The sequence below is a fragment of the Ipomoea nil genome, unplaced genomic scaffold (assembly GCF_001879475.1).
Source record: "Ipomoea nil cultivar Tokyo-kokei standard unplaced genomic scaffold, Asagao_1.1 scaffold2537, whole genome shotgun sequence".
Lineage (NCBI taxonomy): Eukaryota > Viridiplantae > Streptophyta > Magnoliopsida > Solanales > Convolvulaceae > Ipomoea > Ipomoea nil.
Genome location: NW_017618965.1, coordinates 830,055 through 856,793, shown reverse-complemented (window position 1 = coordinate 856,793; position 26,739 = coordinate 830,055). Strand labels below are relative to the sequence as shown.

General features: G+C 35.3%; 2 protein-coding genes and 1 pseudogene across 3 annotated transcripts; 2 read left to right on the top strand and 1 right to left on the bottom strand.

Moving 5' to 3' along the window:
* Positions 1 to 6,338: 6,338 nt before the first annotated feature.
* Positions 6,339 to 16,634, bottom strand: LOC109153791 (annotated as a pseudogene). The gene is made up of 7 exons (XR_002049600.1): positions 16,180 to 16,634; positions 13,112 to 14,188; positions 11,205 to 11,302; positions 10,027 to 10,203; positions 8,103 to 9,024; positions 6,915 to 7,933; positions 6,339 to 6,550 (listed from the first exon to the last, which is right to left on the bottom strand). The product of XR_002049600.1 is annotated as a mediator of RNA polymerase II transcription subunit 14-like (transcript).
* A 539-nt stretch (positions 16,635 to 17,173) lies between these two features.
* LOC109153768 lies at positions 17,174 to 19,034 on the top strand. The gene is made up of 2 exons (XM_019301633.1): positions 17,174 to 18,279; positions 18,731 to 19,034. Exons 1-2 carry the CDS (start codon positions 17,174 to 17,176, stop codon positions 19,032 to 19,034), a joined length of 1,410 nt encoding a protein of 469 aa, XP_019157178.1.
* A 3,471-nt stretch (positions 19,035 to 22,505) lies between these two features.
* On the top strand, positions 22,506 to 25,060 carry LOC109153767. The gene is made up of 3 exons (XM_019301632.1): positions 22,506 to 23,223; positions 24,072 to 24,530; positions 24,888 to 25,060. The coding sequence occupies exons 1-3, from the start codon at positions 22,506 to 22,508 to the stop codon at positions 25,058 to 25,060; spliced, it is 1,350 nt and encodes a 449-aa protein (XP_019157177.1).
* Positions 25,061 to 26,739: the final 1,679 nt, after the last annotated feature.

Below are 26,739 nucleotides of genomic sequence, written 5' to 3'. Positions count from 1 at the left end.
CGCAACAGCAGCAGGAGTTGGAATCTTTCAAGTCATATCAGAAATCAACATAATCAAGAAATACGTAAAAAAAAATTTAAATTTTTCTGCAGAAAAACAAAGTGACAAAAATAACAAGTTAGATGAAAAAATAACATGTCAACATTTTATTTTTATTTTATTTTTCCATGTAAGCAAATTAGATGGGTTACTTGTAGGGGTGGAAATAGGTCGAGCCGAGCCGAGTTTTAGAAAATTAGGTCTGGGCCTGTTACGAAAATTTAAGGCCTGAGCCTGTATGTAAGCTTTTTGTTAAGCTCAAGCCTGAGCCTACAATTAGCCTGGCCTCGCATAAAGCCTTTTTTAAAAGCATGTTTAATATGTAGGCCGGCCATTAAAAAAGCTTCAAAGTAAGTTCTTCTTTGAACCTATTTAAAACTTATATATTAAGTCTTTTTAAAAACTTTAATAAGTATTTCTAAATGATTTAAGAAATATACCTAGCTAATACAAAATTAATATATAACTATATAAGTATATCGTCATAACGCAAACATAATAGTATTAAAACATATATAAAATAAAATAAAACAAGTGACAACTTCAACATGCTTGGTAACTTGTTTAGGAATGAATTCAATTGTATTACTGATTGACATCCTATATAATCTCATAAATAGTTAACAATCAACTCACATAATTAAGTTGTGACACTTCATTAAATATTTAATAGTAAGAACCATTAAACACTAAGAATACTTATAATAGGATTAACAACAATGTTTATATTTGAATCAGAATTTAGAATGCGATTTTGGGGGTGGAGGGTTAGGATTTGATAATTATATATACTTGGAATTATATTCTAAATATAAAAATATATTAAGTATAAAATAGAATATATACTAACTTAATATTACAAATAAATTATATATGTGTGTATAAATAAGCTAGGTTTGTAGGCCTGAAGGCCGAGCTTCGTATAAATAGGTCTGGCTTGTTTAGTTTAATAGGTTTCAAAATGGGTCCAAGCTTGACCTATTTACTAAACAAGTCAGGCCTATGTAGGCCTTAAATAAGCCGGGCCTTAAGCCCCTATGAAGGGGCCTGGCCTATTCCAACCCCTAGCAGACGTTATGCCATGGAACCGTGTTCACCATTCATGGTGAACACGGTTCTAACGGTGTTAGTACACCGTTATCTTTTTTTTTTTTTTTAATTAATTGCGTGACTTTTCTTCTTTATTTTCACATTTTGCGGTTTCACTTTAATTTGAGGTGAACAAAGATTTCGGACATTCATAAATTATGAATTCATGCCTGCACATTCACTTTGGAACCATGCCTACACATTCCCGTCCGAAATCACGGACATTCATAAATTATGAATCCATGGCTGCACATTCACTTTGGAACCATGCCTACACATTCACTTTGGAACCATGAGATTATGAATTTTCTGTTATAAGATTATGAATTTTCTGTTATGAGATTATGAATTTTTAGTTATGAGATTATGAATTTTCTGTTATGCGATTATGAATTTTCTGTTATGAGATTATGAATTTTCATTACATTCATAATTTCGGACATTCATAAATTATGAATTCATGCCTGCACATTCACTTTGGAACCATGCCTACATATTCCCGTCCGAAATCACGGACATTCATAAATTATGAATCCATGCCTGCACATTCACTTTGGAACCATGCCTACACATTCACTTTGGAACCATGAGATTATGCATTTTCTGTTATAAGATTATGAATTTTCTGTTATGAGATTATGAATTTTCTGTTATGAGATTATGAATTTTCATAAAATTCATAATCTCATAACAGAAAATTCATAATTTGATCAAACGCGCGCCGTTAACTCCACATCCGCGAAATTTTTTTTTTTGACCTAAAAACAACGTCGTTTTGCCTTGTGTTCACCATTCTCAGTGAACACGATTCCATGGCATAATTTGCGAACCCCTAGTTACTTGTTAGTACATAGACTTATCTGACCCTTCTGCCTTTAATATAAAAACTTTTATTGATGGGCCGGGGCAAATACGCTGGTGTGCATAATTTTTTTTTATTCATTTTATGGGGTCCACTTTTGAGTGGTATTCGGTTGCACTTTTATATATATATATATATATATATATATATATATATATATATATATATATATATATATATATATATATATATATTTTTTTTTTTAATTTCTAACATAAACCTAATAAAAACCCACACAAATAGAAATTCTCTAACAGGGGTTTGGTTGGAGGGAATTTAAATTCCCTTCCCACTTAATTCCCACCTAATTCCAAATGTCATAAAATTCCTTAGTTTGGTTGGAAGGAATTGAATTGCAATTCCCCCATTTTCATGGAATTAAAATCCCATGTCCCTCCTCTGGGATTTTAATTCCAGGGATTTTATGAAGAAAAAAAGCTTGTGATGAGACAAAATTACCCTTCTTTTTAATGTAAAATTAATACCACAACAACAATGGGCATTTTGGATTTTATATGTACCACTTATTCCCTTTCAATTCCCATGTATACCAAACATTGGAATTGAAATTTCCAGTAATTCTATTCCTGTAAACCAAACACTAGAATTTAAATTCTCACTTTATTCTCAATAATTCATCTCCCATTGAATTGCAATTCCTTTCCCACGTAATTCCCCCCTCCAACCAAACGCCCATGTAAGAGTCATATCTCGGTATTTTAGTGGCAACCAAGGCAATAAGTCCACTCTTTCGTACCAGCATAATTGCATTGTTCATTGGTTTATTGCTTAGTCATTTAATTTGAAACTAATATTTTGTCACCTATAATTCATAAACCTTTACAGGGTCTTTGGTTGGAGAGAATTAGAATTCAATTCATTTAATCTTTACCTAATTCCGAAAACAACTAAATTTCTTAGTTTGGTTGAAGAAAATTGTAATTCCACAGAATTGAAATTCCCTCATTTTCATTGAATTAAAATTTAAAATCCCATGTAGGAAAAATTAACAAGTCGATTTTATCACAAAAAGAAATTTATATATATAAAAATACACACACCACACACACACACACACACACACACACACACACACACACACACACACACACACACACACACACACACACACATATATATATATATATATATATATATATATATATATATATATACTATTTTTTACGCGCTTTGCGCGAATGGGATAATGCCCAATGATTATTTTTAAATAAGTATTTCAAAATATATCAATGCAATATTATATATGAGATGTTTATGCATAGGTAAATAAATGTTCAATTTGTTTATTTAAATCGGTAATTTAAAGTATATAAATTCAAGATAATATATGAAAGATTGATTATAATTGTCGCTAAAATAAATGTTTGCAACTTTGTAATAATGGTAGTCTAAATACTTAGTCTTAAATCGATAGTCTAAATAAATACGTACTACTTTTGGTTTAAATTTCTCTAATTATTCTTAATTCTCTTTTGGGTAGCATTGTCATTGTTTTCATCTTCAGTGCATGTTTTTTTTTTTTATTGGTAGTGTGTTATGTGCAATTAGGTTACTGGTGACTGCATAGAGGGATTCATCATGCAATGAGATTATGGTGTAAGAAGCTTTAGATTTGCCTTGCTATGTATATGACTGCGATTTTAGTTAGAATATGAACTCTTTATCTTACAAATACCTATTGATATTTAATACGGGTAGTTTTTCCCCTACATGTTTCATGTGTTATGAAATATGTATCATAGGTTATCATGTGAAAGTATTGAACAAAATATTAATATTTATTATATTTGTATAAAATAATTGGTAAATAAATGTATATAACATGTTTTGTATTATAACTTTGATTTAATTAGAAGATAATGTAAAAAGAAGACAATGGATAATGTAGTGAATATAATAAATTAATAAATTTGAAGGTAAGGAATCTTTTAATTGTAGAAAATAAAGATAATATAACTAATGAAATTATATTTCTTTTAAATTTGTTAATAATGAATAATTTTTTTAAAATAAAGCATTATAGACATCTAATTCTAAATTAATTACATGTATATGTATTTTTTTTTGTTGTAACTACTTATTTATTTAATTTAATAAAAGTAATAAAGTGTCGTACATACTTTTCATCAACAATAATGAAATCAATGATTTAAAAAAAAAAAAAAAATCATTCCTTGTTGAGACAAATTGTTTTGAGAGTTTGTCAATGACAATTGCTATAATTGCTGTCAATAGAGGATGATCATAAATAATTCAAAATATGTGATTACAATAAATATTGTTATAATGATATAGTAAAAATTAACTTACAAATTTCTTTAGAAATTTTCATGCATTTGATAAAATTCTGATGTGTAAACTTGTTCAATTGAAGCTAGTAGGATGTTAACATTTTCAATTATTTGGAAAATGGTCCTACCGTTTTAGAGTCCATGTGTAATTGTATTTATGATCAACAACTTTGTAGTTAGGCCGCGCAGATCTGACAATGATGTAAGAACAATTTTGTCCAATAAAAGTTTATTCTAACGAAATTTAGGGTTATTTAAGAGAAGAAAATAATAGAATAGAGGGTAAATAAGGAAAATCATTAAAGAATACTAAAATCAAAATAATATGAACCATTCATTTTAAGAAACAACTACTACCGATATGTATTATTTTATATTTTTCGAAATATATATATACCAATATATATAAATCAGATCACAAGGAATTTATAATCTTCTAGATTATAATTCCAACCAGCAACTATATACAAATATATAGAACAGGGATTTCTTGTTTGAAACATAATCCCACTACATGATAACGAAGGATCAAGGATGAGCCTCCAAGCACAGGGACAGAAGGATATGTGTGTAGGTGGTTAGTAAGAGTCGAGCGAAACACACTTTCCTTAAAACTTTATTTGCCCCCTCCCAAAAGTGTCAGGAGCGTTGCGACATAGGTTTCCTATGATAAAACGTACTACGGTTCTAAGTTAGAAGCACTCTAACATAGAACCCGGCAAACGAGAGCGTGGACAAAACACAGATGGCATGAAAAGAGTAGGAGCAAAGTTTTTGAGAGAAGAAAACTGATTTTTATTGTGTTGTTTGTTGTGTCTCAAACCTGCTGTCCTACAGCGAACTTATATAGGAGATTGAATGTTAAATAGAATTGAACTGGCATTAACACTGATATTAAATCAGTTAAAAAACAGTTGTAACTGCTGACCATTAATTGTGCCAGAGGAAACCCAGAAACAAAATGGCAAACGGCGAATCCGCAATTCATGCTGTTACCCAGCCCAACGGCCTCCCACATACACGAGTCAAGGCTGTCAAGGCTTTTCAAGCTCATTTCAATTTGTATTCCCCTTGCGCGCGAAAGATAGCCTCTATGCTATACAATTCAATAAGCTTTAGAAAGACTCTTATATAAATAGTGGTACAAACCCACTTCCTAAATCAATGTGGGACAAAAGCTACTTCTTTTTCCCTTCATTTTTCCAACTCAAATGAGTCTACTTTAATAATCAATTTCTCATTCACCCATTATCCACTTTGAGTGTACAATATATCAATCTCTTCGTATCACTACGAAGAACCCGGATTCACTTTGACCCAACCCAAATCAGAAGTGGACCCATTAACAATTGTACCACAAAATAGCCACTTAAAATGCCATTTCTATGCTATTTTTCCAACATCCCATGCCCCCCTCCCCCTCCCCGGGATTTTAATTCCATGGATTTTAGGACGGAAAAAAAAAAAAAAAAAAAAAAAAAAAGAAGAAGAAAATCCTGAGACAAAATTACTCTCCATTTTTTAACCTAAAATTGATATCTGACCTTCCTTTCTAGATGATAGCGTGATTCTTCTTCGACTAGTGTCAATACAGAACGCCATTCCTAAGTAATAATTATTTTATGCCAACCTCAATCAAGTATGTTTTCTCAAAACTCTTAAGTATTTAAATTTGATGTGTATATATAGTTATTTGCCTAAAATTTGAAGAACAAAATTTTCATTCTGTGCACCGATGAGTGGTATTTGAATTTAATATGTTACATTTTTTGGTGTTTGAATATGCAAATGTGTCCAAGAAATACTTGTCATTTAAGATTAATAATAATAATAATAATAACAACAACAATGGGCATTTTGGACTTTACACTACTTATTCCCCCCTCAATTCTCATGTATACCAAACATTGGAATTGAAATTTCCAGTAATTTTATTCCTACAAACCAAACACTGGAATTTAAACTCTCACATTATTCTTTTCCCATAGAATGTACAATTACGGAATTATGAATGTACAATTATGGAAGTATGAATGTACAGTTATGGAATTATGAACACAGAGCTCTGACATTATGAACTTACAATTATGAACATAGGAGCAGGTGCTACAATACCAGTAACCCCAGACACAGGAGCAGCTCGTGCAGGTCGTGTTGCACCAGCAAGAGCATGCAAAGGTCCGGCTGTGAGGCGGATGCAATCTAAGAGTGATGAAACCTCAGCTCCATCTATGAAATCTTCGAGAAACTGTCGGTTGAAGAATTACAACAAATTAATTCATTAGGGAAATGGGCGCAATGAAGTATTTAAAAACAACAATACAATGAAAAAGGAATCACTTGACAGAAGTCATCATTGACCAAGAAGCCAATATCATTTAGCTAAAAACAGATTCTTAAAGTAAGGTTTACTCCTATCATTACTGAAATAAATTCCCGGTGAAAAGATAAGACTTATTTTCTAAGTTTACAGCTGTTTCACAATGTAATAAACAGAAGACTGCAAGTTACAGCTAAAGAAAGGACTCAAGTACACTGTTAGTCTTTAGTGAAATCAATGATGAGCAATAGGTTATGGAATATCTTATCCATTTTAAGGATGGAAAACAAACCTTGGTATGTGGCCAAAGTTGGTCAGGTGAAACATGCATTGTGCAGCCTTCTTTACCCGATTCCCATTCAACAACAAAACGAGCAAGAACCCCTTGACCAAAACTAAACCACAGACTCATAAGTCCAACAGCCTCAATTCTAAATGCTCTCCTCATTTGGTCTGAAATCCTATCAACCGAGTCACCAGCACTTTTTAGTCCAGATTGTACTTTACCATCCACATTTGGACTGCTTTCTTCCAACTTTTCATCTGTCCTTGCACCAAGTAACTTCCGCATTCCAAGTGCAAATGCACGAGCATTAGAGAGCCTTTGGATATCAGCCACTAATTTACGGATACTATCAGCCTCAACAGAATGGTAGCTCAAAACAACACCCTCTGAATCATAACGGATATGAGAATCTGCATCAGATGTATTTGCAATTCGAACACCAGAACCCCATGGAGTACTACTGCCACCTTTTTGAAGCTCCCACAGGTCCTGAAAGTGTTGGTCAATGATTTTGACATCCCAATACATGCTTCCAGGCCTCCCAAGCCGCAAGCATATATGTTGCCATGTGTCATCTCTAGCAAAAGGAAGTCGGAACCACAGTTTTGAGGATGCACTTCTAAGACCCACCTCTTCAACATACGGGATTTCAAGTGCATCCATCTGACTAGTAAGTCGGGCATGCTTGATACAAAGTGAGCAATGCCTGATAACGTGAAGAAGGGCAGAAACATATACAGTAGAAGGTGCATTGCCTTTATGAGTTTCATTTAAGAGATCAGCATAACTGTAGCCATCAGTTTTACCAGATATCTCCAAAGAAACTAGCATTTGTGACTGAAGATGATGAGTGCTAGCAGACTCCACAACCTTTCTTCTCTTGTAAGATCCTTCACTGGATTCTTTTCCTTGAAGTGATGGAAGTGAATTTAATAAATCTGAAACTGTACGCTTTCTAGGCATTTTATTTTGTCTAGAAGCTGCATCATGACTTGAATTTGCACATGTAGCAGAAGTGACTTGGGCTGAAACAGCAGGAAGGAAACTTAAGAGTGATTACAAAACACAACAAACAAATAAATATTCATATTCATATTCATATACAAACCAACTTTATCAGAAAAATGAGAAATGGACAAGGTGCAGACATTTATAAGTTATAACAAGTTATATTTGCAAGAAGAAATATCTTACATAGGGGACTTGTAACTAATGAGTTAGATCCAGAAGCCCTAAGGCTTGCAGATACTGTGCCCCCTGGAGAGCTCTTTGGGGCATTAGATGTTCCAATTGATGCAGGAGTTGGAAGGCTATTTCGGTTTGGTGGAGATAGAAGTTGAGCTGACCGAGGCAGCTGATCTTCATCCATTGATGTGTAAGATTCAATTCCAACAGAATGTGGTGACCTTAGAGACACCAAATCTTGCTCAGACCTGGAAGCTGTCAATTTCTTCATAGTTTGACTTCTTCCAGGAAATGGGGATAACGAACTGGTGGATCCCGACTGTACTATCCCCTTGTAAATTGAAACATTATTTTGCAATATCTGCACTCCCCCTTCCCATTTAGGAGATGATGTTCCAACTTTTGAACTATGCAAATTTGTAGACCCCGGAACAAAATGTGAAGCAGGAGAACTGGCAAATCTATAAGGGGGATTTGCACCAGTCATAGAAGGAAGAGCTTTCTCTAGTTCAAACACTTCATCAACAATGGATGAGAAATTAGAAGAAACACAAGAAATAGACATAGAACCTTCCAAGCTAAATTTATTAAGATTACTGCTTTCAATTTGTTGGGTAGTATTATCACGTAAAGATGACAACAATTTCCTGTAGTCAAGAAGACTCAAATTCAGTACATCCTCATAAATCTGCATCTGACCAACATCAACACTTTTGGAACGGACAAAGTTGGTTAAATCACCAAATGATTGAGCTTTTCCTGAAGAATCTGACTGAATTTCTAGTAACTTGAAAAGTGGTTTGAAATCCTTGTCAAGTTGCATTAGCAAATAATAACAGCTACCACATTCCGGGAATCTCATAAGCAACAAGTTTGAACCACTGGCAATATTCTTTGGCAGCTTCAATGATGCTAAACCATGTTCAAAAACCTGCAGGAGTATACATTATATACTTAGTCAGCCATCTATCAAGAAGAGAATGACAAGCATTGCTACACTATTGGTAAAAATTACAAGCTCAGTTAAATCGTCTAAGGATAACAACTAACAATGAGGCTAGGTCAGACAGTCAGTGACTGACTGGCCTATGACCTCTAATATTAAAAAGTACTAGTATTTAGTATACACCCAATCAGAGATCAATCAGGAAATTAAGTTGAGTAGAATCACTAGGAAGGATAAATCCTGTCAGACAGAACAAAAAGACCTTTTAATTTCTCTACAATCACCCACAAAATGCATATAGTAGGTATGATAACCATTAAAACACAGTAAGCAGGAGATGATGATTTAACAAAAAGCATATAAATAATAACAATAATTATCCTAATTCAGCATGAAATACCAAGATTTATTGCTACAAAAATTAGAAATGGATTAATGAAACCATTAAAACTTCATTCAGCTTTAGAAAAAGAATTTTCTTAATGCACTTAGTATAACTTCAAAAAGAGTAAATGCATATGGAAATGGTGTCTGACACTTACAAAATAACAACAGCACCCCTTCTGGTCTTAATACATTTAGATAAGGATCCATTTTTCAAACAACTGTAAAAAAAATATTATTAAAACAAAAAAGAAGAAGACTTTTTTCCTGAACAGCATAGCTTGTTTATTACTATATCTGTCAGGTCTAAGATGCACTTGAACAGTAAAAAACCAAGAAATTAATCATCCATGAACCAATCAGAAGAGTCATTCTACATCTACACAAGAAAAATCCCCACTGCTTTGTCCCCATTGACCCAAAGCTGATTAAGGAAGAAATGTTTTGCCAGGAAAGTGAATTAACATGCCACTTGCAATTGGTTCAGTGAATATGAGTTGACTCAATTTGTTTGCAAGTCATTCTAACATTAATTAATTAATTGTTTATGACTTGTTTACAAGTCATTTTTAACATGAATGGTGAAAATTTGTACATATATACCTCAAGGCCTAAGAACCTTCCAACACAAGCAAACAAGTGTAATAAGCTTTTGCTTCTCAGGCTTATAAAAGCATCAGCTGCAGTCATAGTCCCCCCTGGTTTAGGGCATCTTCATGCTCAATTAGTGTTGATGATGATATAATATTCTTGGATGACTGAAGAATGAAGCGTCCAATCCTAAATGCCAAAGGAAAAAACATATGTTAAGTCTCTGAAACACAAAGTAAGAAATCAAGCTTTAGGTGAACCCCTATAGAAAGGTGCAGAACAACTTGCTACATTAAGTTTTGGGTGCAGCCTCATAGTAAAGTGCAGAGGCCAGAGAGACATTTGCTTGCAAGCCATTGCATGCATTGCTACATTTATCTCAAAAATATATTTTAGCTTACACCAATCTTATGCAGTTTGTCAGAAATACATAATTTCTTGCGACTAAACTTGACTAAGACCCAATCCCAATAAACTGGAGTTGGTTATATCAACTACATTTCTCCAACTTCAACATTAATGCTCCTACACTAGCATGACTTTCTAAACAAGAGTTATTCTCATAAGTTTTGCGCATTTTTTTCTACCCCTTTCTTGCCATCTACTACTACAGTAATATTTCTAATGATTGGGGAGTCCATAAGCCTATATAGAGCATGTTGGAACCATCTTAATCTATTCTTTGTCAATTCATCTTAAACCAGTGCCACTTGCACAATTTCCAATATGATCCTTTCTAGCATTTCCCACACATTTATTTTAGCAATCTTAGCATTCTCATGTCTGCTATGGGCCATTGACCCTTTTGTGGGCATTTTGCTTTGAAGTCAAGCACACTCATTTATTGGCCAATATTTCTATCAATCTTCAAGATCTTTATGGTCACATCAAATTCTAGTCAGAATACACCATTCACCAACTAACCATTCTATGATTTGCAAAAATTCTCCCTTTGTTTCTACATTTTCCCTTACCCATTGAAGTAGTAATGTATCATAATAATACAGAATAGGCTCAAACCACATGGTTTGAAGTATCCTTGAACCGAAGAGGCTCATGCCAGCATTCAAGCATAAGAAGGGCAATACTTGTCAAATCACTTAGCATTCACATAATGATTAATTTCACATGACGAGCGACATATTTAAGAATAACATAAATTTGAAAGAATAAAAATTAAATTGGAAAACCTTATATTTATTCCAAGGGTGAAGAACGAAGAGCCATAGGCACGTACAAGCAAGACTACTTGACCTTCATCTTTTCCAAGGTCAAGCTTGTTATCCCTCTGCAAACAAGAAACAGTTAAGCAAAAAAGCATATGAGACAATTAGATTACTAGTAAACTGTCAGACCAAAGAAACTATTGATGTTATGTCAATAGCAAGAGTTCTGTAAATGAAACATCACACTATTCTGTAATTTTTAATTCAAAATGAATTTGAAGCTCAAGTGCTTGAGAATTGTTGTGGAGATTCACTAGAGAAGAGGGGATGCTTTGGGGAAGGTTGATTGTGGCAAAATATGGCAATGATGAAGGTGAACATTAAAGACTTCCCCTCAGGCATATTCAGTTTGAATTTGAAATGTGCGAAGGTTTAAGATTCTGGCACAATACTTGGTGCTCCCACCTACTGCTTAAACTATCTTTCACTAATCTCTACACAATTGCCAATGACAGAAGAAAAACTGAGTTCCCAATTCATTAATTCGAAAGGAGATATGTTCTGGAACATTCAATTTTTATAGATTCAAAGAATTAGAAAATGGGAACTTTTGCTAATGTCACATCCTTTGCAATACATATACTAACAGTGGGGGTTTTGACAAGTCACTTTGGACTTGAACCAAAGATAAGATCTTCTCAGACATCATTCTATCATCATGCTCTGAACTAAACTGCACCAAAGGATTTCCCTAGGAACAAGATTAGGAAAGCTAACTGTTCTACTAAAGTTTCTTTTGTCAAATGGGAAGGCCTCAAAGATGAAGAAACTTTGAACCGTCTGCACATTCATTGTGAATGGACAACAACATTCTAGAACACAATCATATCTTTACAGAAAATTCACTAGGTCATGCCCTCAAGCATCCATGAGTTGCTAAAGGACATTGCTACAAAGAACGAAGAATGAAACAGAAATTTTACAACTTCAATGAAAAGAAAAATACCAAACCATAGATCAGTTACAATAAAAGTACAGAGAATTTTTCTATTAAATGAAAAATGATTTATGAACATTGTAAGAGTTTTGAAAGGTTCCAAATTGTTTCAAAAGTCAAACAAAAAAAAAACTATACAATTGTCCTATGGTATACTTAAATTAACAAAGGAATTAACTTCAAAACACATGAGCAGTTTTCAAGAACTTTTAGCAAATAATTGGAATTCTAAAAATCACAAAGTACTAAGCCTTTACAGGCATGTAATTCAATTTGTATTTTCAACTTTTAAGGCGTCCATAGGGTCATAGACTAGAGACATATTGAAATTAGTCAAATGTAAAATAAGAAAAGACCGAATACCAGCCATAAGATACCAATAGGCTATAGAGTTCACACAATCTTTTCTAAGCTGAACATTTTTTTATTTAAAATAAAATGATGCAGAATGCTTTTTGAAAAAAATAAAAAAAAAATAAAAAAAATAAAAACAAAAAACACACACTAGGGTGTGCAGGAATACAGTCAATACACTGACAATTCTATGTGAAGTAGCTCAAACAACCATGCACTCCTCAAAATATAGAATAAGATGTTATTAGATCTTTAAATGGCCTTCTTGTGCACTGTATCAAGAGGACTTTTCTAGGTCAAACCCTAGAAGTCTAGAACTTTTGCAAAGTTGAAGGAAAACCTAAGCTTCTCACCCTTTTTAATCACAGACAATTGAAGCAGTTCAGATAGTTCTCAAGTCACAACCCAAAGAAGTATACCCCTCCCAACATTTCCCATACTTCCCCAAGAGAGTCCTAATACCCTGGCATATGGTTGACAAGTTCACTTAAATATTCAGTCAAATAATAGTTCAAAGCCTCAAAGGGCAAGACTTAAGCTTGGAGTTTATTCCAATAAAGTATAATATGAAATTACTAACCATTTTGTATTCAGCTTGAGTTTCACCCTGGCAATTAAGTTGAACATCTCCTGGAGCTCGACAGACCTGAGTATTTTTCTCCAGTTCTTTATAAATTTCAAGTAAGCGAGTATATCTGTTACAGCAGATTGCTCTGAGTAGCAACTTCTCAACGTCGATGCAACTTTGATCAAGGAAAAATTCTGCTTCCTTTCCAGTCATCGGATCAATTACAAATGAGGTATGGAGACACTTTATTTGCAGGTCTGGACCTGGTTCAATTTTTATATATGGGCAAGATCCCATGTCAGATGTACTGGAGCTTTTATCTAACTCCAGCCAATACAAAATTTTTAAGCCAGGAGTACGTAAACCAGTGAAATCAGTTTCTCCGTCTTGATTCATTTGCATGGAGCCAGCACTCCCTCCTTGTCCGACAGTACCATCAGATATGAGCTCAAATCGAATTGCATCTTTCCATCTCCCTTGCCTAAGTGTTTGTACCTGCCTTATAACTGTGTCCATAACAAGTGCAACACACAGTTCATGCAGAATAGAGTACAACGTCATGAATGGATGCTCTGCAGTGGTCATTCTCCGTTCAAGATCATCTCCAAGAGCATGTCTACGCGATTCTTCAAGCTTCATCATACCACTTCTCTCACCAACAAGAAGCTCTAGATGCAATATCCTCCACATTGACAAGTGTCCTCTATAACCAAGAGTAACTAGAACCTTAAATTCCCCATCCACACGGAGCAAAACAGTACCATCAGAAACCTTTACTTCTGTAATTTCCTTGGGAAGTGAAACTTCAAGGAGTTTAGACCTAACAAGTGCATCTAGCTTCTTTAGAGCTGATTTTTGCTGATCATCATTTAATGTGCTTTGCATGCCCACATCTTCTATACATTTTGGCAAACGTAGGTAAGATCCAGTAAGAAGAATTTCAATAGCAGAAGGAACATCATAGATGGGAGCACGAGCTTGTTGTAGCCCTTCATGCATGAAAAACAATGAATCTGCAGCTTGAGTGAAACATGTATCATGACTTGATAATGTTGATGCAAGTTGTTGACAGTACTGAATCAAGGGGACCTGCACAATAAACAAAAGGAATTTGAAGAAGAAATTCATTAGAATCCTAAAAGTGGCTAAAACTAAGACCTGCTTATTCAAACGAACCATGAAGTATGAGCCAAAATCAAAATATTTCAACTACAACAAATGAGTTAATAAAAACTGAATTGCCTTTCTACAACTCCTATTCTCAGAAATGTTTCTTTGGTGTGGGAAAGTGGAGTGTAAAATGTATTCAAAAAATAAATAAAAATTACAGATTATATTCCTATTTTCCATTTGTATTATGCATTTTGTGTTACTCTCCAGCCTCCTAAATCATCCAGGAATACAGTATAAAATTCTCAGATCTTGACCAACTGATACACACTTCACTCACATGTTTACAACCCCAACTAATAATAAATCACCTAACAAATTTTCCTGTTCTCATAAGCATTAATTAGATGATCAAGTAGAAGGTGTGTTAAGGCAGAATTAAGTTTATACATCTTGTAGCCAGTACTGCACAAGGTTTATTGCAGATAATTACCCTGAACAATTATCTGCGGTTAAGGGTTCTAAAGTTACTCCCTCTGCTTAATTGGTCTGCTTTTTTTTTTGAAACGCTTAATTGGTCTGCTAAACAACTCGCAGTGAACATAGCCTTTCAAGGCAAAAAAGAAAGGAAGGAAGTGGAAAAAACGCCAAACAGACAAGGAACTCCATCTAGAATTTCAAAAAAAAAAAAAAAAAAAAAACACAAATCTGAAGAACAAAACCCAATAATTCAGTTTGAAATCATTCTTCCTGTACAATAAAAACTACATAGATTTATATAACATTATAACATATAAAAACAAATTTGTAAGGCATCCCAAATTCCTTAACTGGAACTAATTTTTTTCATGCAACTTCAATATCACCATTTCACATACAGAGGTCCAAGCCCTTAAACTTTCTGCCTCAAACAATTCCAAAATTAACTTCCTACATTTTTCACATGCTCTAAATTCTCTGAGAATAGATTTTGCAGACTTATAGTTTTCTAGACATAAAAGTAACAGGTATACGCAATAACTAGAACCCACTAAACAACAATGTTATAAGTTAGGGTCTTATTTATGCAAGTTGGAGGGGCAGAAAATTAAATATAAAGATGTATGCAATACACGCTTTTAAAATTGAATTGGGCTCAATTGATGGACTCATGCATATTATGGATTTATTTCAAATATTTTCTATTTTTGTCCTTTTAGTCATTCCAGTTTCCTTCCAATTTTAGTTGTTCAATCTTTGTTTTTCTACATCTGCTGACATTAGTGTGTTCTAAGCATTTCTCTCTCATCATGTATATGTTATTGCTCTTGCATTTTGTGATGTTTATCCAGAAGAATGATACCCGTTTCAATCCATTGAAGCTTCTTCTTCAGCGTGTTTCTAGATATCTACATGAAACCCAGCTCACCCTATCTTTCTATTATCAATATTCCAAATCAATTCATTCATATTCAATTCCCTCTATTTTCACTGTAATCAAATCATTCAAATACTGATTTGAAAATGAAACCGAAAAGGGAAAAGAAGGGGTAATTGAAAACCAATCTTACGAGAGCAACACCACAACCACCTATCAAAATAACCTGACCTTTCTAAACTCAGTTCACCACCTTTCAATCAATATCCTGCTTCTCCACCACCAATATTCCTTATCAAACCATTTTGTATTCAATTCTCTCCATTTTAACTGTAATCAAACAATTCAAAAGCTGATTTGAAAATGAAAGAGAATGGAAAAGAATAAGCAAATGAAAACCAGTCCTACAAGTACAATTCCACAATTGCCTATCAAAATGACTAAATGACCCAAACTTTCTAAACTCAGTTAACCTCCTTTCAATCAATATCCTAGTTTCACACGCTTCTTCATTGGCAAGTTATTTCTTGAATCTTGACTCTATCTCATAGTCAACAAAACCGCAGAAGATTCGCAAAATACGAGCATCAACGATACCGAGAGTAACACTAACCTGTTGACACCACTTGGCGAGGACATTGAGGCAAAGCATGCGCTGTTGGGTCTTGACGAGGTACTGGAGAATCCCAATCTTCTTGTCTGAATCGGAGAGGTCAGCGGACCTGGACTTCTCCACCAGCTCCTTGAGCGAGACGTACGACTCCTCCGACGCCCGGCTCACCAGCGTGGAGAACTCCACCGTCTTTTGCCCTAATTCCGCCGCCATTATTCAATAATCCCTCCGCTCCCCACAAACCCAATTCTTCCTCGCCGCTCGCTCGATCTAGCTACTCGGTCGAATCACAGAGGTTAGGGCTTCGAGATTCCGCAACCGGAGAAAAGCAGATACTCCGGTGCAGTGTATTGCAGTAGTATTAGCTGAAGAATCTTCGGTTATGGCTGCTGCGTCGAAACTCCCAAGTCTCGAACGAATTTGTCAAAAGAGAGAAAGAGGAGGGAGAGAGGGTTAAATATATACCCGGGTAACTTTACCGGAGTAATGTTTGTTGACATAAGACAAATTGTTAAATTCTAGACAAATAAGGAATACTAAATTAAACAAGTCTTATGAATTATATTTCTAATCTAAATAGGAATAGCAATCCTATTCCTATCTATACTTCATCTCTTTGACCTATAAAAGAAGCTGCTCCATAACTCTTCAAGTTACGCTTTCAACATCTAATTATGAGCACGAGAGTCATTGAGAATAGATACCCAAATCCCCTTGAAAAGTAGTACAAGTGTTTAGGTCACAATAGTTTGATAGGATCTCATATTGTGTAATCCCGTTCCCTAAACTAAGTGTACTCTAAATATTAAGCTTTTAGTGGATTTAGGCAAATTCTCAATTTGAGGAGTGCCTCGCAGATTAAGGTTGCTTGCCCGAAACTGCGTTATAAATTAAGTGTGTCACAACACCTATTTCAACACTACCAAACACAACGCTCATAATTATTTTCAATTGGTATCAGAGCGGGTCTGCTCAAGTTATTAGCAGGATCCAAATGGAATTCCCAAGAGAAGGTCTTTCAGACAATAGACCACCAGCCCTACTTGGCACAAACTTCTCCTATTGGAAGGCTCGAATGCAGATATACATCTTAGCACAAGGTGAAGGTGTCTGGAATGCGATAGAAAATGAATGGAAAACTCCAGTCGATGACAAAGGTAATCCAAAACCTAGAATTGACTGGAGTGAAGAAGAGAAAACTGAATATGACTTCAACTCAAAAGCTATGAATGCCATATATGGAGCAGTAAGCGAAGACACATTCAAACTAATTGCCTCTACCCGCATAGCCAAAACCGCGTGGGGTATATTGTGCAATCATCATGAAGGAAACACATCAGTAAGACAATCTAAACTACAGATGATACAAACGGAATTTGAAAATCTAAAGATGCAAGAAGAAGAAAATATCACCCAATTTAGTGACAGGGTTTTGAGTATCTCCGGAGATGCATTTAACCTAGGCGAACCTATACCCGAACATAGGATCGTCAAAAAGGTACTACGCTCACTGCCTGGAAGATTCCTAATAAAGGTCACTGCCATTCAAGAGAACAGGGATTTGAATACGTACAAGCTTAGCGATCTAATAGGAAATCTTCAAACCTATGAGCTTGAAATGCTGCAAAATCAGAAAAACAATGGCAAAGGAATAGCACTACAATCCAAACAAGAAGAGAACTCAGAAACTGATTCAGAAACTATGGAACAGTCAATTGCACTATTGACAAAGAATTTTAATCGAGTCCTTAAAAAATTCAACAAGTTTAGGAATAAAAATTCCTCAAACAACCAAGGAAATTCCATAGCCAATCAAAAACCATCAAATCCAAAACGAAGAGACAATACAATTACGGAAGGAATACAATGCTATGAATGCAAAGGGTATGGACACATTCAATCAGAATGTGCCACATATTTGAAAAGAAAGAACAAAACATATATAACAACCCTGAGCGATGACTCAGATAGTGAAGATGATGACACCAACACAAATTTTGTGGCGTTCACTGCCAGCCATAAAAGCAACACTAACGATGACATGCAAGAATTACTAGAGGCATACACTCAATTAAATGCCAAGTGGGATAGATTATCAAGGTAAATTTAGAACTCATGGAAGAAAATCATTATTTGAAAGATGAAAAGAGTCGACTGGAAAACCAATTCAAAGAAGCTCAGAACGAACTACTAGACTTCAAAAACAGAGAAGCTAAACTGCTACAAGAAATTAAGGAGCTTACCGAAAGACCCAAGACTCCAAGCACAGAAATGAGTGAGAATCATCAAACTGAGACACAGGAAGTGCACAACAACACTTTCAACACCGAAGAAGAATAAGGTGTTACTATTGCCATAAACTAGGACATATCAAAGCACACTGCTACAAAAGACAGAATGATCTATACTACAGACAAAACAACAGAATATGGTCAACCCACAACAAAAATAATAGCAAGAAAATTTGGGTAAGAAAAGACCAAAATGTCGCATACACCTCCAAAACAAACAAGGAGCAAGATATATGGTATTTTGACAGCGGATGCTCCAGGCATATGACTGGAAATCCAGAAAATTTAGAGAACATACAATATAAAAATGAAGGATATGTTACCTTTGGAGATGGAGGAAAAGGAAAAATCGTTGCAAATGGAACCCTAAATGTACAAGGACTGCCAAAATTGACAAAAGTCTTCTTAGTACAAGGGTTAAAAGCAAACTTGATCAGTATAAGTCAGCTATGTGAAGATGAACTTAAAGTGGAATTCAAGACTCCAGGCACAAACATGAGTGAGAATCATCAAACTGAGACACAGGAAGTGCACAACAACACTTCCGACATCGAAGAAGAATAAGGTGCTACTATTGCCATAAACTAGGACACATCAAAGCACACTGCTACAAAAGACAGAATGATCTATACTACAGACAAAACAACAGAATATGGTCAACCCACAACAAAAATAATAGCAAGAAAATTTGGGTAAGAAAAGACCAAAATGTCGCATACACCTCCAAAACAAACAAGGAGCAAGATATATGGTATTTTGATAGCGGATGCTCCAGGCATATGACTGAAAATCCAGAAAATTTAGAGAACATACAATATAAAAATGAAGGATATGTTACCTTTGGAGATGGAGGAAAAGGAAAAATCGTTGCAAATGGAACCCTAAATGTACAAGGACTGCCAAAATTGACAAAAGTCTTCTTAGTACAGGGTTAAAAGCAAACTTGATCAGTATAAGTCAGCTATGTGAAGATGAACTTAAAGTGGAATTCTCAAAGGACTGTTGCAATGTCCTCAATCAGAATCATGAATGTGTTATGATCGGAAGAAAATCCACAAATAAATGCTACACATGGGACGGTGATCTAACTTGCCTACAGACAACCGTTAATCAAACACAGTTATGGCATCAATGGATGGGGCACATAAATTTTCAAGACATGAAGAAAGGTTTAAAGAAGGGAGCATACCGAGGAGTTCCAACACTCGTCATAGATGAAAACAAGAAATGTGATGCATGCCTTGAAAACAAAATAACACGAACAGTCCACAAGAAAACCTCAGGAATACATACTTCCAAAATTCTAGAATTGCTTCACATGGATCTATTTGGACCAACTCAGACTGAAAGCATAGGAGGAAAGAGATATGTCTATGTAACAGTTGATGATTACTCACGATTTACATGGGTAAACTTTCTCAGAGAAAAATCCGAAGCATTCACAATATTCAAAACTCTCATTATCAAAATCCAGAATGAAAAGGACAGAAGAATAGGGAAGATCATACGTCTAAGAAGTGATCATGGAAGAGAATTTGAGAACTCAAAATTCAAGGAATATTGCACAGAAAATGGGATTCACCATGAATTCTCCGCACCAAAAACACCTCAACAAAATGGAATAGTCGAACGAAAGAATCGAACTATCCAAGAAATGGCAAGGGTTCTCCTAAAACACAAGAGACTTCCTTCAAAGTTTTGGGTAGAAGCAGTCAATACAGCATGCTACTTGATAAATCGAGTATTCATACGGAAAGAAACCAACATGACACCATATCAAATCTGGAAAGGAAAAACACCAAATCTAAAACACACACATGTGTTTGGCAGCAAATGTTATATACTAAAAGATAGAGAACCATTGGGAAAATTTGACATCAAAGGAGATGAAGGGATCTTTCTGGGATACTCCTCAAACAGTAGGGCATATCGAGTCTTTAACCTTAGAACAGACACTGTCATGGAATCTATAAATGTTGTGGTCAATGATACAACATCAGAAGACTCCTTCACCAGTGATGAAGAAACAACTGTTGTTGAAACAACAGTTTCAACACCACAAAACCAGAAATCCAAAACGGAAGCAACAGAAAAGGATGAAATTGAATAACCTGAGAAAATCGAGGAAACCCTCAAAACTGATGAGACAAGAGTACAGAAAAATGATTCAGTAGAGAACATTATAGGTGAACTAAATGAAGGAATCAGAACTAGAGGAAAGAAATGAGACTATCGCAAAATGGAAGAAGGGGACTATGACTACTGCTACACCTCAAAAATTGAACCCAAAAATATCACGGAAGCCTTAAAAGATGAATTTTGGATGGAAACCATGCAAGAGGAATTACAGCAATTTGAAAGACAAAATGTTTGGCAGTTAGTTCCTAAACCGGAAAAAGCCAATATTATAGGGACAAAATGGATTTACAAGAATAAAACAGATGAACAAGGAAACATTATACGAAACAAAGCCCGACTAGTAGCACAAGGATACACTCAAGTTGAAGGAACAGATTTTGAGGAAACATTCGCTCCAGTAGCTAGAATAGAGTCAATCCAACTTCTCATAACAATAGCCTGCATACTCAAGATAAAGTTATTTCAAATGGACGTAAAAACAGTCTTCTTAAACGGAAATTTAAAGGAAGAAGTCTATGTTGCTCAACCAAAAGGATTTGAGGATCCCCACTTTCCACAAACTGTGTTCAAACTCAATAAAGCCCTATACGGCCTAAAACAAGCACCACGTGTCTGGTATGAACGGCTCACTGAATTTCTAATCAAAAGGGTTACAAGAGAGGGAGCGTAGATAAAACCCTATTTGTCAAACACTATGGGCAAAACATTGTCATCGCCCAAATATATGTTGATGACATAGTTTTTGGATCGACACTCGAGTCCTACAAAGACCAGTTCATCACTAACATGGAAGGAGAATTTGAAATGAGCATGGTAGGAGAATTAAGCTACTTCCTTGGTCTACAAATCAGACAACAAGACAATGGAATCTTTATATCACAAAGCAAATATGCCAAGAACTTAGTCAAAAGATTCGGTCTAGAAGAAAGCAAAGTTGTCAGAACACCTGTTCCAACAACAGAAAGGATATCAAGAGATTCAGAAGGAAAACCGGTCGAACAAACCCTATATCGAAGCATGATAGGAGGTTTGTTGTATCTAACCGATAGCAGACCAGATCTAAGCTTTGCAGTAGGAATTTGTGCAAGATACCAAGTCAATCCAACTGAGCAACATTTAAAAGCACTCAAAAGAATCATTAAATACGTGAAAGGGACATCCGACCTAGGAATATGGTATTCATTTGACACCAATCATCATCTCTCAGCTTATTGTGATGTTGATTGGGCAGGTAACATAGATGACAGAAAAAGTACGTCATGAGGATGTTTTTTCCTAGGTACCAACCTAGTATCATGGATCAGCAAGAAACAAAGCTCTATTTCCCTATCAACAGCAGAGGCTGAATATATTGCAGCAGGAAGCTGTTGCACACAATTACTTTGGATGAAACAAATGCTAGAGGACTATGGAATACAACAATCAACCATGACAATCCATTGTGACAACAAAAGCGCAATAGACATTTCAAAAAATCCAGTTCAACACTCAAGAACAAAACACATTGACATCAGGCATCACTTCATAAGGGAATTAGTAGAAGATGAAATCATCAGTCTTACCCACATAAGTACAGAAAAACAGCTAGCAGATATTTTAACTAAAGCACTAGATGGAAATAGATACACAAAGCTAAGGGCCGAAATAGGCCTGTGTATTCTATAACTCACACCAAATAAAAAGGAAACACATGGGCCAAATCCACAAAATAAACCCATCAATCAAAACCGGCCCATGTTTGTTACAATACACCGCCCCATCACAAAAGCCCAAACCCGGATCCACATCTCAAGTAAAAGCCCCATTTCAAAAACAGAGCCATCACTCTTACCCGACTCCACTCGACATCCACCTGAGAAACCCTCACTCATCCTCAACCCTCACACAACAGTAACCATGGTGAGAACCAGAAACCAAAGAATGGGAAAGTTACCTCGAAGAGGAACAACCGAGAGTACTTTAAAATACACCGGCACCGGAGAGTCTTCGAACCCAGTATGTGTCGAAGAAGAGAGTCCCACCAACATCGCGATGAACCCTGTTCCAATAGGCAGAGTACCGTTCGGCGAACCTCAAGAACAGAGCATCAACCCACCAGGTAACTCGAATCTCCCTCTGACAGACCATGAGGAACTTCCCATGCCCATGCCCATTGCGGCTGATTTCGGAGACAATAGGATCGTTGATCCAAACGATTTAGTGGTACAACTCCGGTTTGCCATAAATCGAGGCTGGGAACCTGATATGGGCTCCTACGTTAGCTCCGAAGAAGAGGACAATCCAAGGGAATCAGAATATGAGGGACATGAAGATCCTCAAAATCACGAGGTGAACCGTCCCTTAAGCCCTATAAATGATGAACAAATCACAATTGATGAAACCCCCAATTCAATCCCTCGGGTCAACAAAAACCCTAGAAAGAGGAAGATGACTGACCCATATGAAGGAGTAGATCCAAGGGCCAAAAGGCCAAGTGATTTTCCAGTACGTGCAGGACCTCCTCAAAGACCACCAAACATCCCACCAAAACCTGCAAAATCCAAGAAAACAAGAAACAAAAATACAGAGGATGAACAAACCTGGGTACCAAATGAAGAAATTGAGTCCTCTGGCTGTGAGAGAATAAGAACCCGAGCCCAAAAGAGAACCAACGGCAATTTATATCCTACACCACGGCGCGCGTTGCACTATGCGCCCAAATGCAAAACGACGTCGTTTTAATTTTTTATTTTTTTTTTTGAAATTTTTCGCCCCAGTGAATGGCAGTAGTTTTTTCTTTAAAAAAAAAAAAAAAAAAAAAAAAAAACCGTTGTTCAAGAATGTACATAATGTTATACTAGAATACACATAATTGTATACATGAATGTACACAATCATATAACAAATATACATACTCTTTTTAAAAGATAATACACATAGTCTAACATAATACATAATAAACATAAACTTTTAACATAATACACATCAACTATTAACATAATACACACAAATTTTCTGATTCGGATGTACATAATTGTATAAAAAGAATGTACATAATTGTATAAAAAATGTACATAACTGTATGAACCAATACACATAACTGTATGAACAAATACACATAACTGTGTGAACAAATACACATAATCCCAGCAACTTCCTACCGCGCCTCCCAAAACGACGTCGTTTTGGGAGGCGCGCGGTGCACAGTGCTATGTGCGCCGTGGTGTAGGGTATAACGATTGAGAACCAACCTAGAAGCCAATAAGAAAAGAAAACAGTCACAATCTACCAAGGTGTCTACCAAAGCAAATGGGAAATAAAAGGCAACTGCCAAAGAAAAGGGGAAACAAAAAGTGGTTAGTAGTGATGACATGTCAAACCTACCTAAACCACACAGTACAACCTTTTTAAGCAAAGAATCTGGAAAGCTATGGAAAAGAATTGTGGAGAAAAAGATCATAAACCAAAAACTACTTGTCACAGACAAACTGGACAACTCAGAGCAGATTCAAGAAGTTCTAATCTCAAATCAACTCCTAGGAACAGTCACCAACATAGAACTTTATGATGAGGAAGTCATCCAGGAATTCTACTGTAACCTAACCAAAACCATCATAATACCCAGTAGTCCTATGTATGGGAAAGTATATTTGAGAGGAAAATACTATGAGTTTACACCAGACACAATCAACAGCTACCTAGGAACACCTGAATTTGAACAAGAGATGGAACTAAATAGTGAACAAGTGGCCAAGGAACTTACAGCAGGTAATGTCAGCTTTGAAAAGAACAAAATCAAAGCAGCTTCTCTAACAAGCAAATATGCAATCCTACAGAAGATAGCTCTTGCAAACTGGATGCCCTCACTACATGAATCCACAGTGAAATGGACCTTAGCAGAACTGCTGTACAAGATAGGAAAAGGGGTGAAAATCAACATGGGTACCATTATTCATACACAAGTAACAAACTTAGCAGAAGACACCAAATCCAATACCTCCCTAATCTTTCCAAACCTCATCTTTTCCATCTTGGCAAAACAAGGCCTCAAAACTCAAGGACCAAAGACCATTGTCAAGAACTTCAACACAACAGTCAAACTAAGGAAGTGAAACCACCAAAATGATCTAAAGTCCTCTGCTCCAAAGAAAAATCCACTTGATTCAAAGATACTAATTAATTACTTTGAAGGCAGACTGACAGAATTGGAAGCCTCAGAAAAGCAACTTCTAAGAAAACACGTGAACAACAAGGAAGAAAAAGCAGAAATAATAGAATGACTGGCAATCCTAAAAGCAGAAAATGAAGAAGATCAAGAGCAAAGAACAGAAGAAGATATCCAGGAACATTCCCAAGAAGCAGAAAATGAAGAAGACCAAGAGCAAAATCAAGGAACAGAAGAAGATATCCAAGAACATTCTCAAGAAAAGAGTGTTGAAACACCTGTTTCAACATCAGACTCAGAAGTTTAGAGGATAACTGTTTTTAGCAAAAAAGGGGGAGAAGCAGGCAGATCAGACAGCAGGAATAGCAGACCAGACAGCAGGAATTTTGTTGCAAATAGGACATATCTCTCTATGCTCAAATTTTTTTTGGCTGTCTCTATTTGTATGTACCAGGTGCAAGGCAGACAACAGACAAGACCACCTTATGACTTTTTTTGTAGTTTTGCTACTACTAGCAGACTCAACTAGAAGAATCAACAGGCAAATATTTTTGAAGAACCAGACATATGCACTGAAATGACCTCCTACATTTACTAACAAAAATACTATCTAAAGTCAACATTTCAACAAACAAAGAAGAACCCACAAATTAAGGGGGAGATCCACATATCAAGGGGGAGACACATCCACGTGTCAACTATGGTTAAGAAACAAAAATGGATCAAGGTTTTTGCTAAAATTTGACAAAGGGGGAGAATATTGACATAAGACAAATTTCAAATTCTAGACAAACAAGGAATACTAAGTCAAACAAGTCTTAGGAATTATATTCCTAATCTAAATAGGAATAGCAATCATATTCCTATCTATACTTCATCTCTTGACCCATAAAAGAAGCTGCTCCGCAACTCTTCAAGTTACGCTTTCAACATCTAATTGTGAGCACGAGAGTCATTGAGAATAGATACCCAAATCCCCTTGAAAAGTAGTGCAAGTGTTTAGGTCACAATAGTTTGATAGGATCTCATATTGTGTAATCCCCGTTCCCTAAACTAAGTGTACTCTAAATATTAAGCTTTTAGTGGATTTAGGCAAATTCTCAATTTGAGAAGTGCCTCGCAGATTAGGGTTGCTTGCCCGAAACTGCGTTATAAATTAAGTGTGTCACAACGCCTATTTCAACACTACCAAACACAACGCTCATAATTATTTTCAATGTTCTTGGACAAGCTTTAAAATAAATAAGTCAAATTTCTATATTAGAAGACACTTTTAACCTACTCTCATAAAAAAATGATAAATTTAGTAAATCTCTAACTCCTCTAAGTCACTTGGAAAAAAGAATCATATATTCTTTATATGTAGGGTTTACTTTGATATCTATAATTAAATTCTCATTGATTCCAATTTCTTAAAGTCAAATATTACACCAAAAATAAAAATTATTTTTCAACATTTTAAATTCTCAAAAAAAAAAAAATTTTAATTTTTTTAGACTATTATCATCGTTATAATTTACTGCGATACTAAAGTGACTCATTTAAAAGAAAAAAAAAAATCTATATTGCGGCTGTTTTGCAATTCTGACAATGCAGAATTACAAAATTTGTAATTTTGCTATCATAAATGCAAAGTCCCTTTTTGGGCAGTATATATTTTATTATTATTATTAATTTTGCTATCTGAAATGCAATTTTGACAATGCAGAATTGCAAAATATTTGTTATAAGGTGATGCAATAGTGAGATCATTTTTTAAAGAGGAGATGGAATTGCATTGATAGAGAGTAAATAGTGAATAATTACAAATTTAATGATATGATATTTTGAAAGTCAGAGAAAATTGCAAAAGTGTTGATAGCCTTAGCTACCAAACATCCTCTTAGAGCATCCACATCGGTGGATTATACTTAGATTTGGGAACAGTAGAAAAAACTAGGCAACGATTTTTAATGATGTAGAGTGAAGTTTTTTGGCAAAAATTTC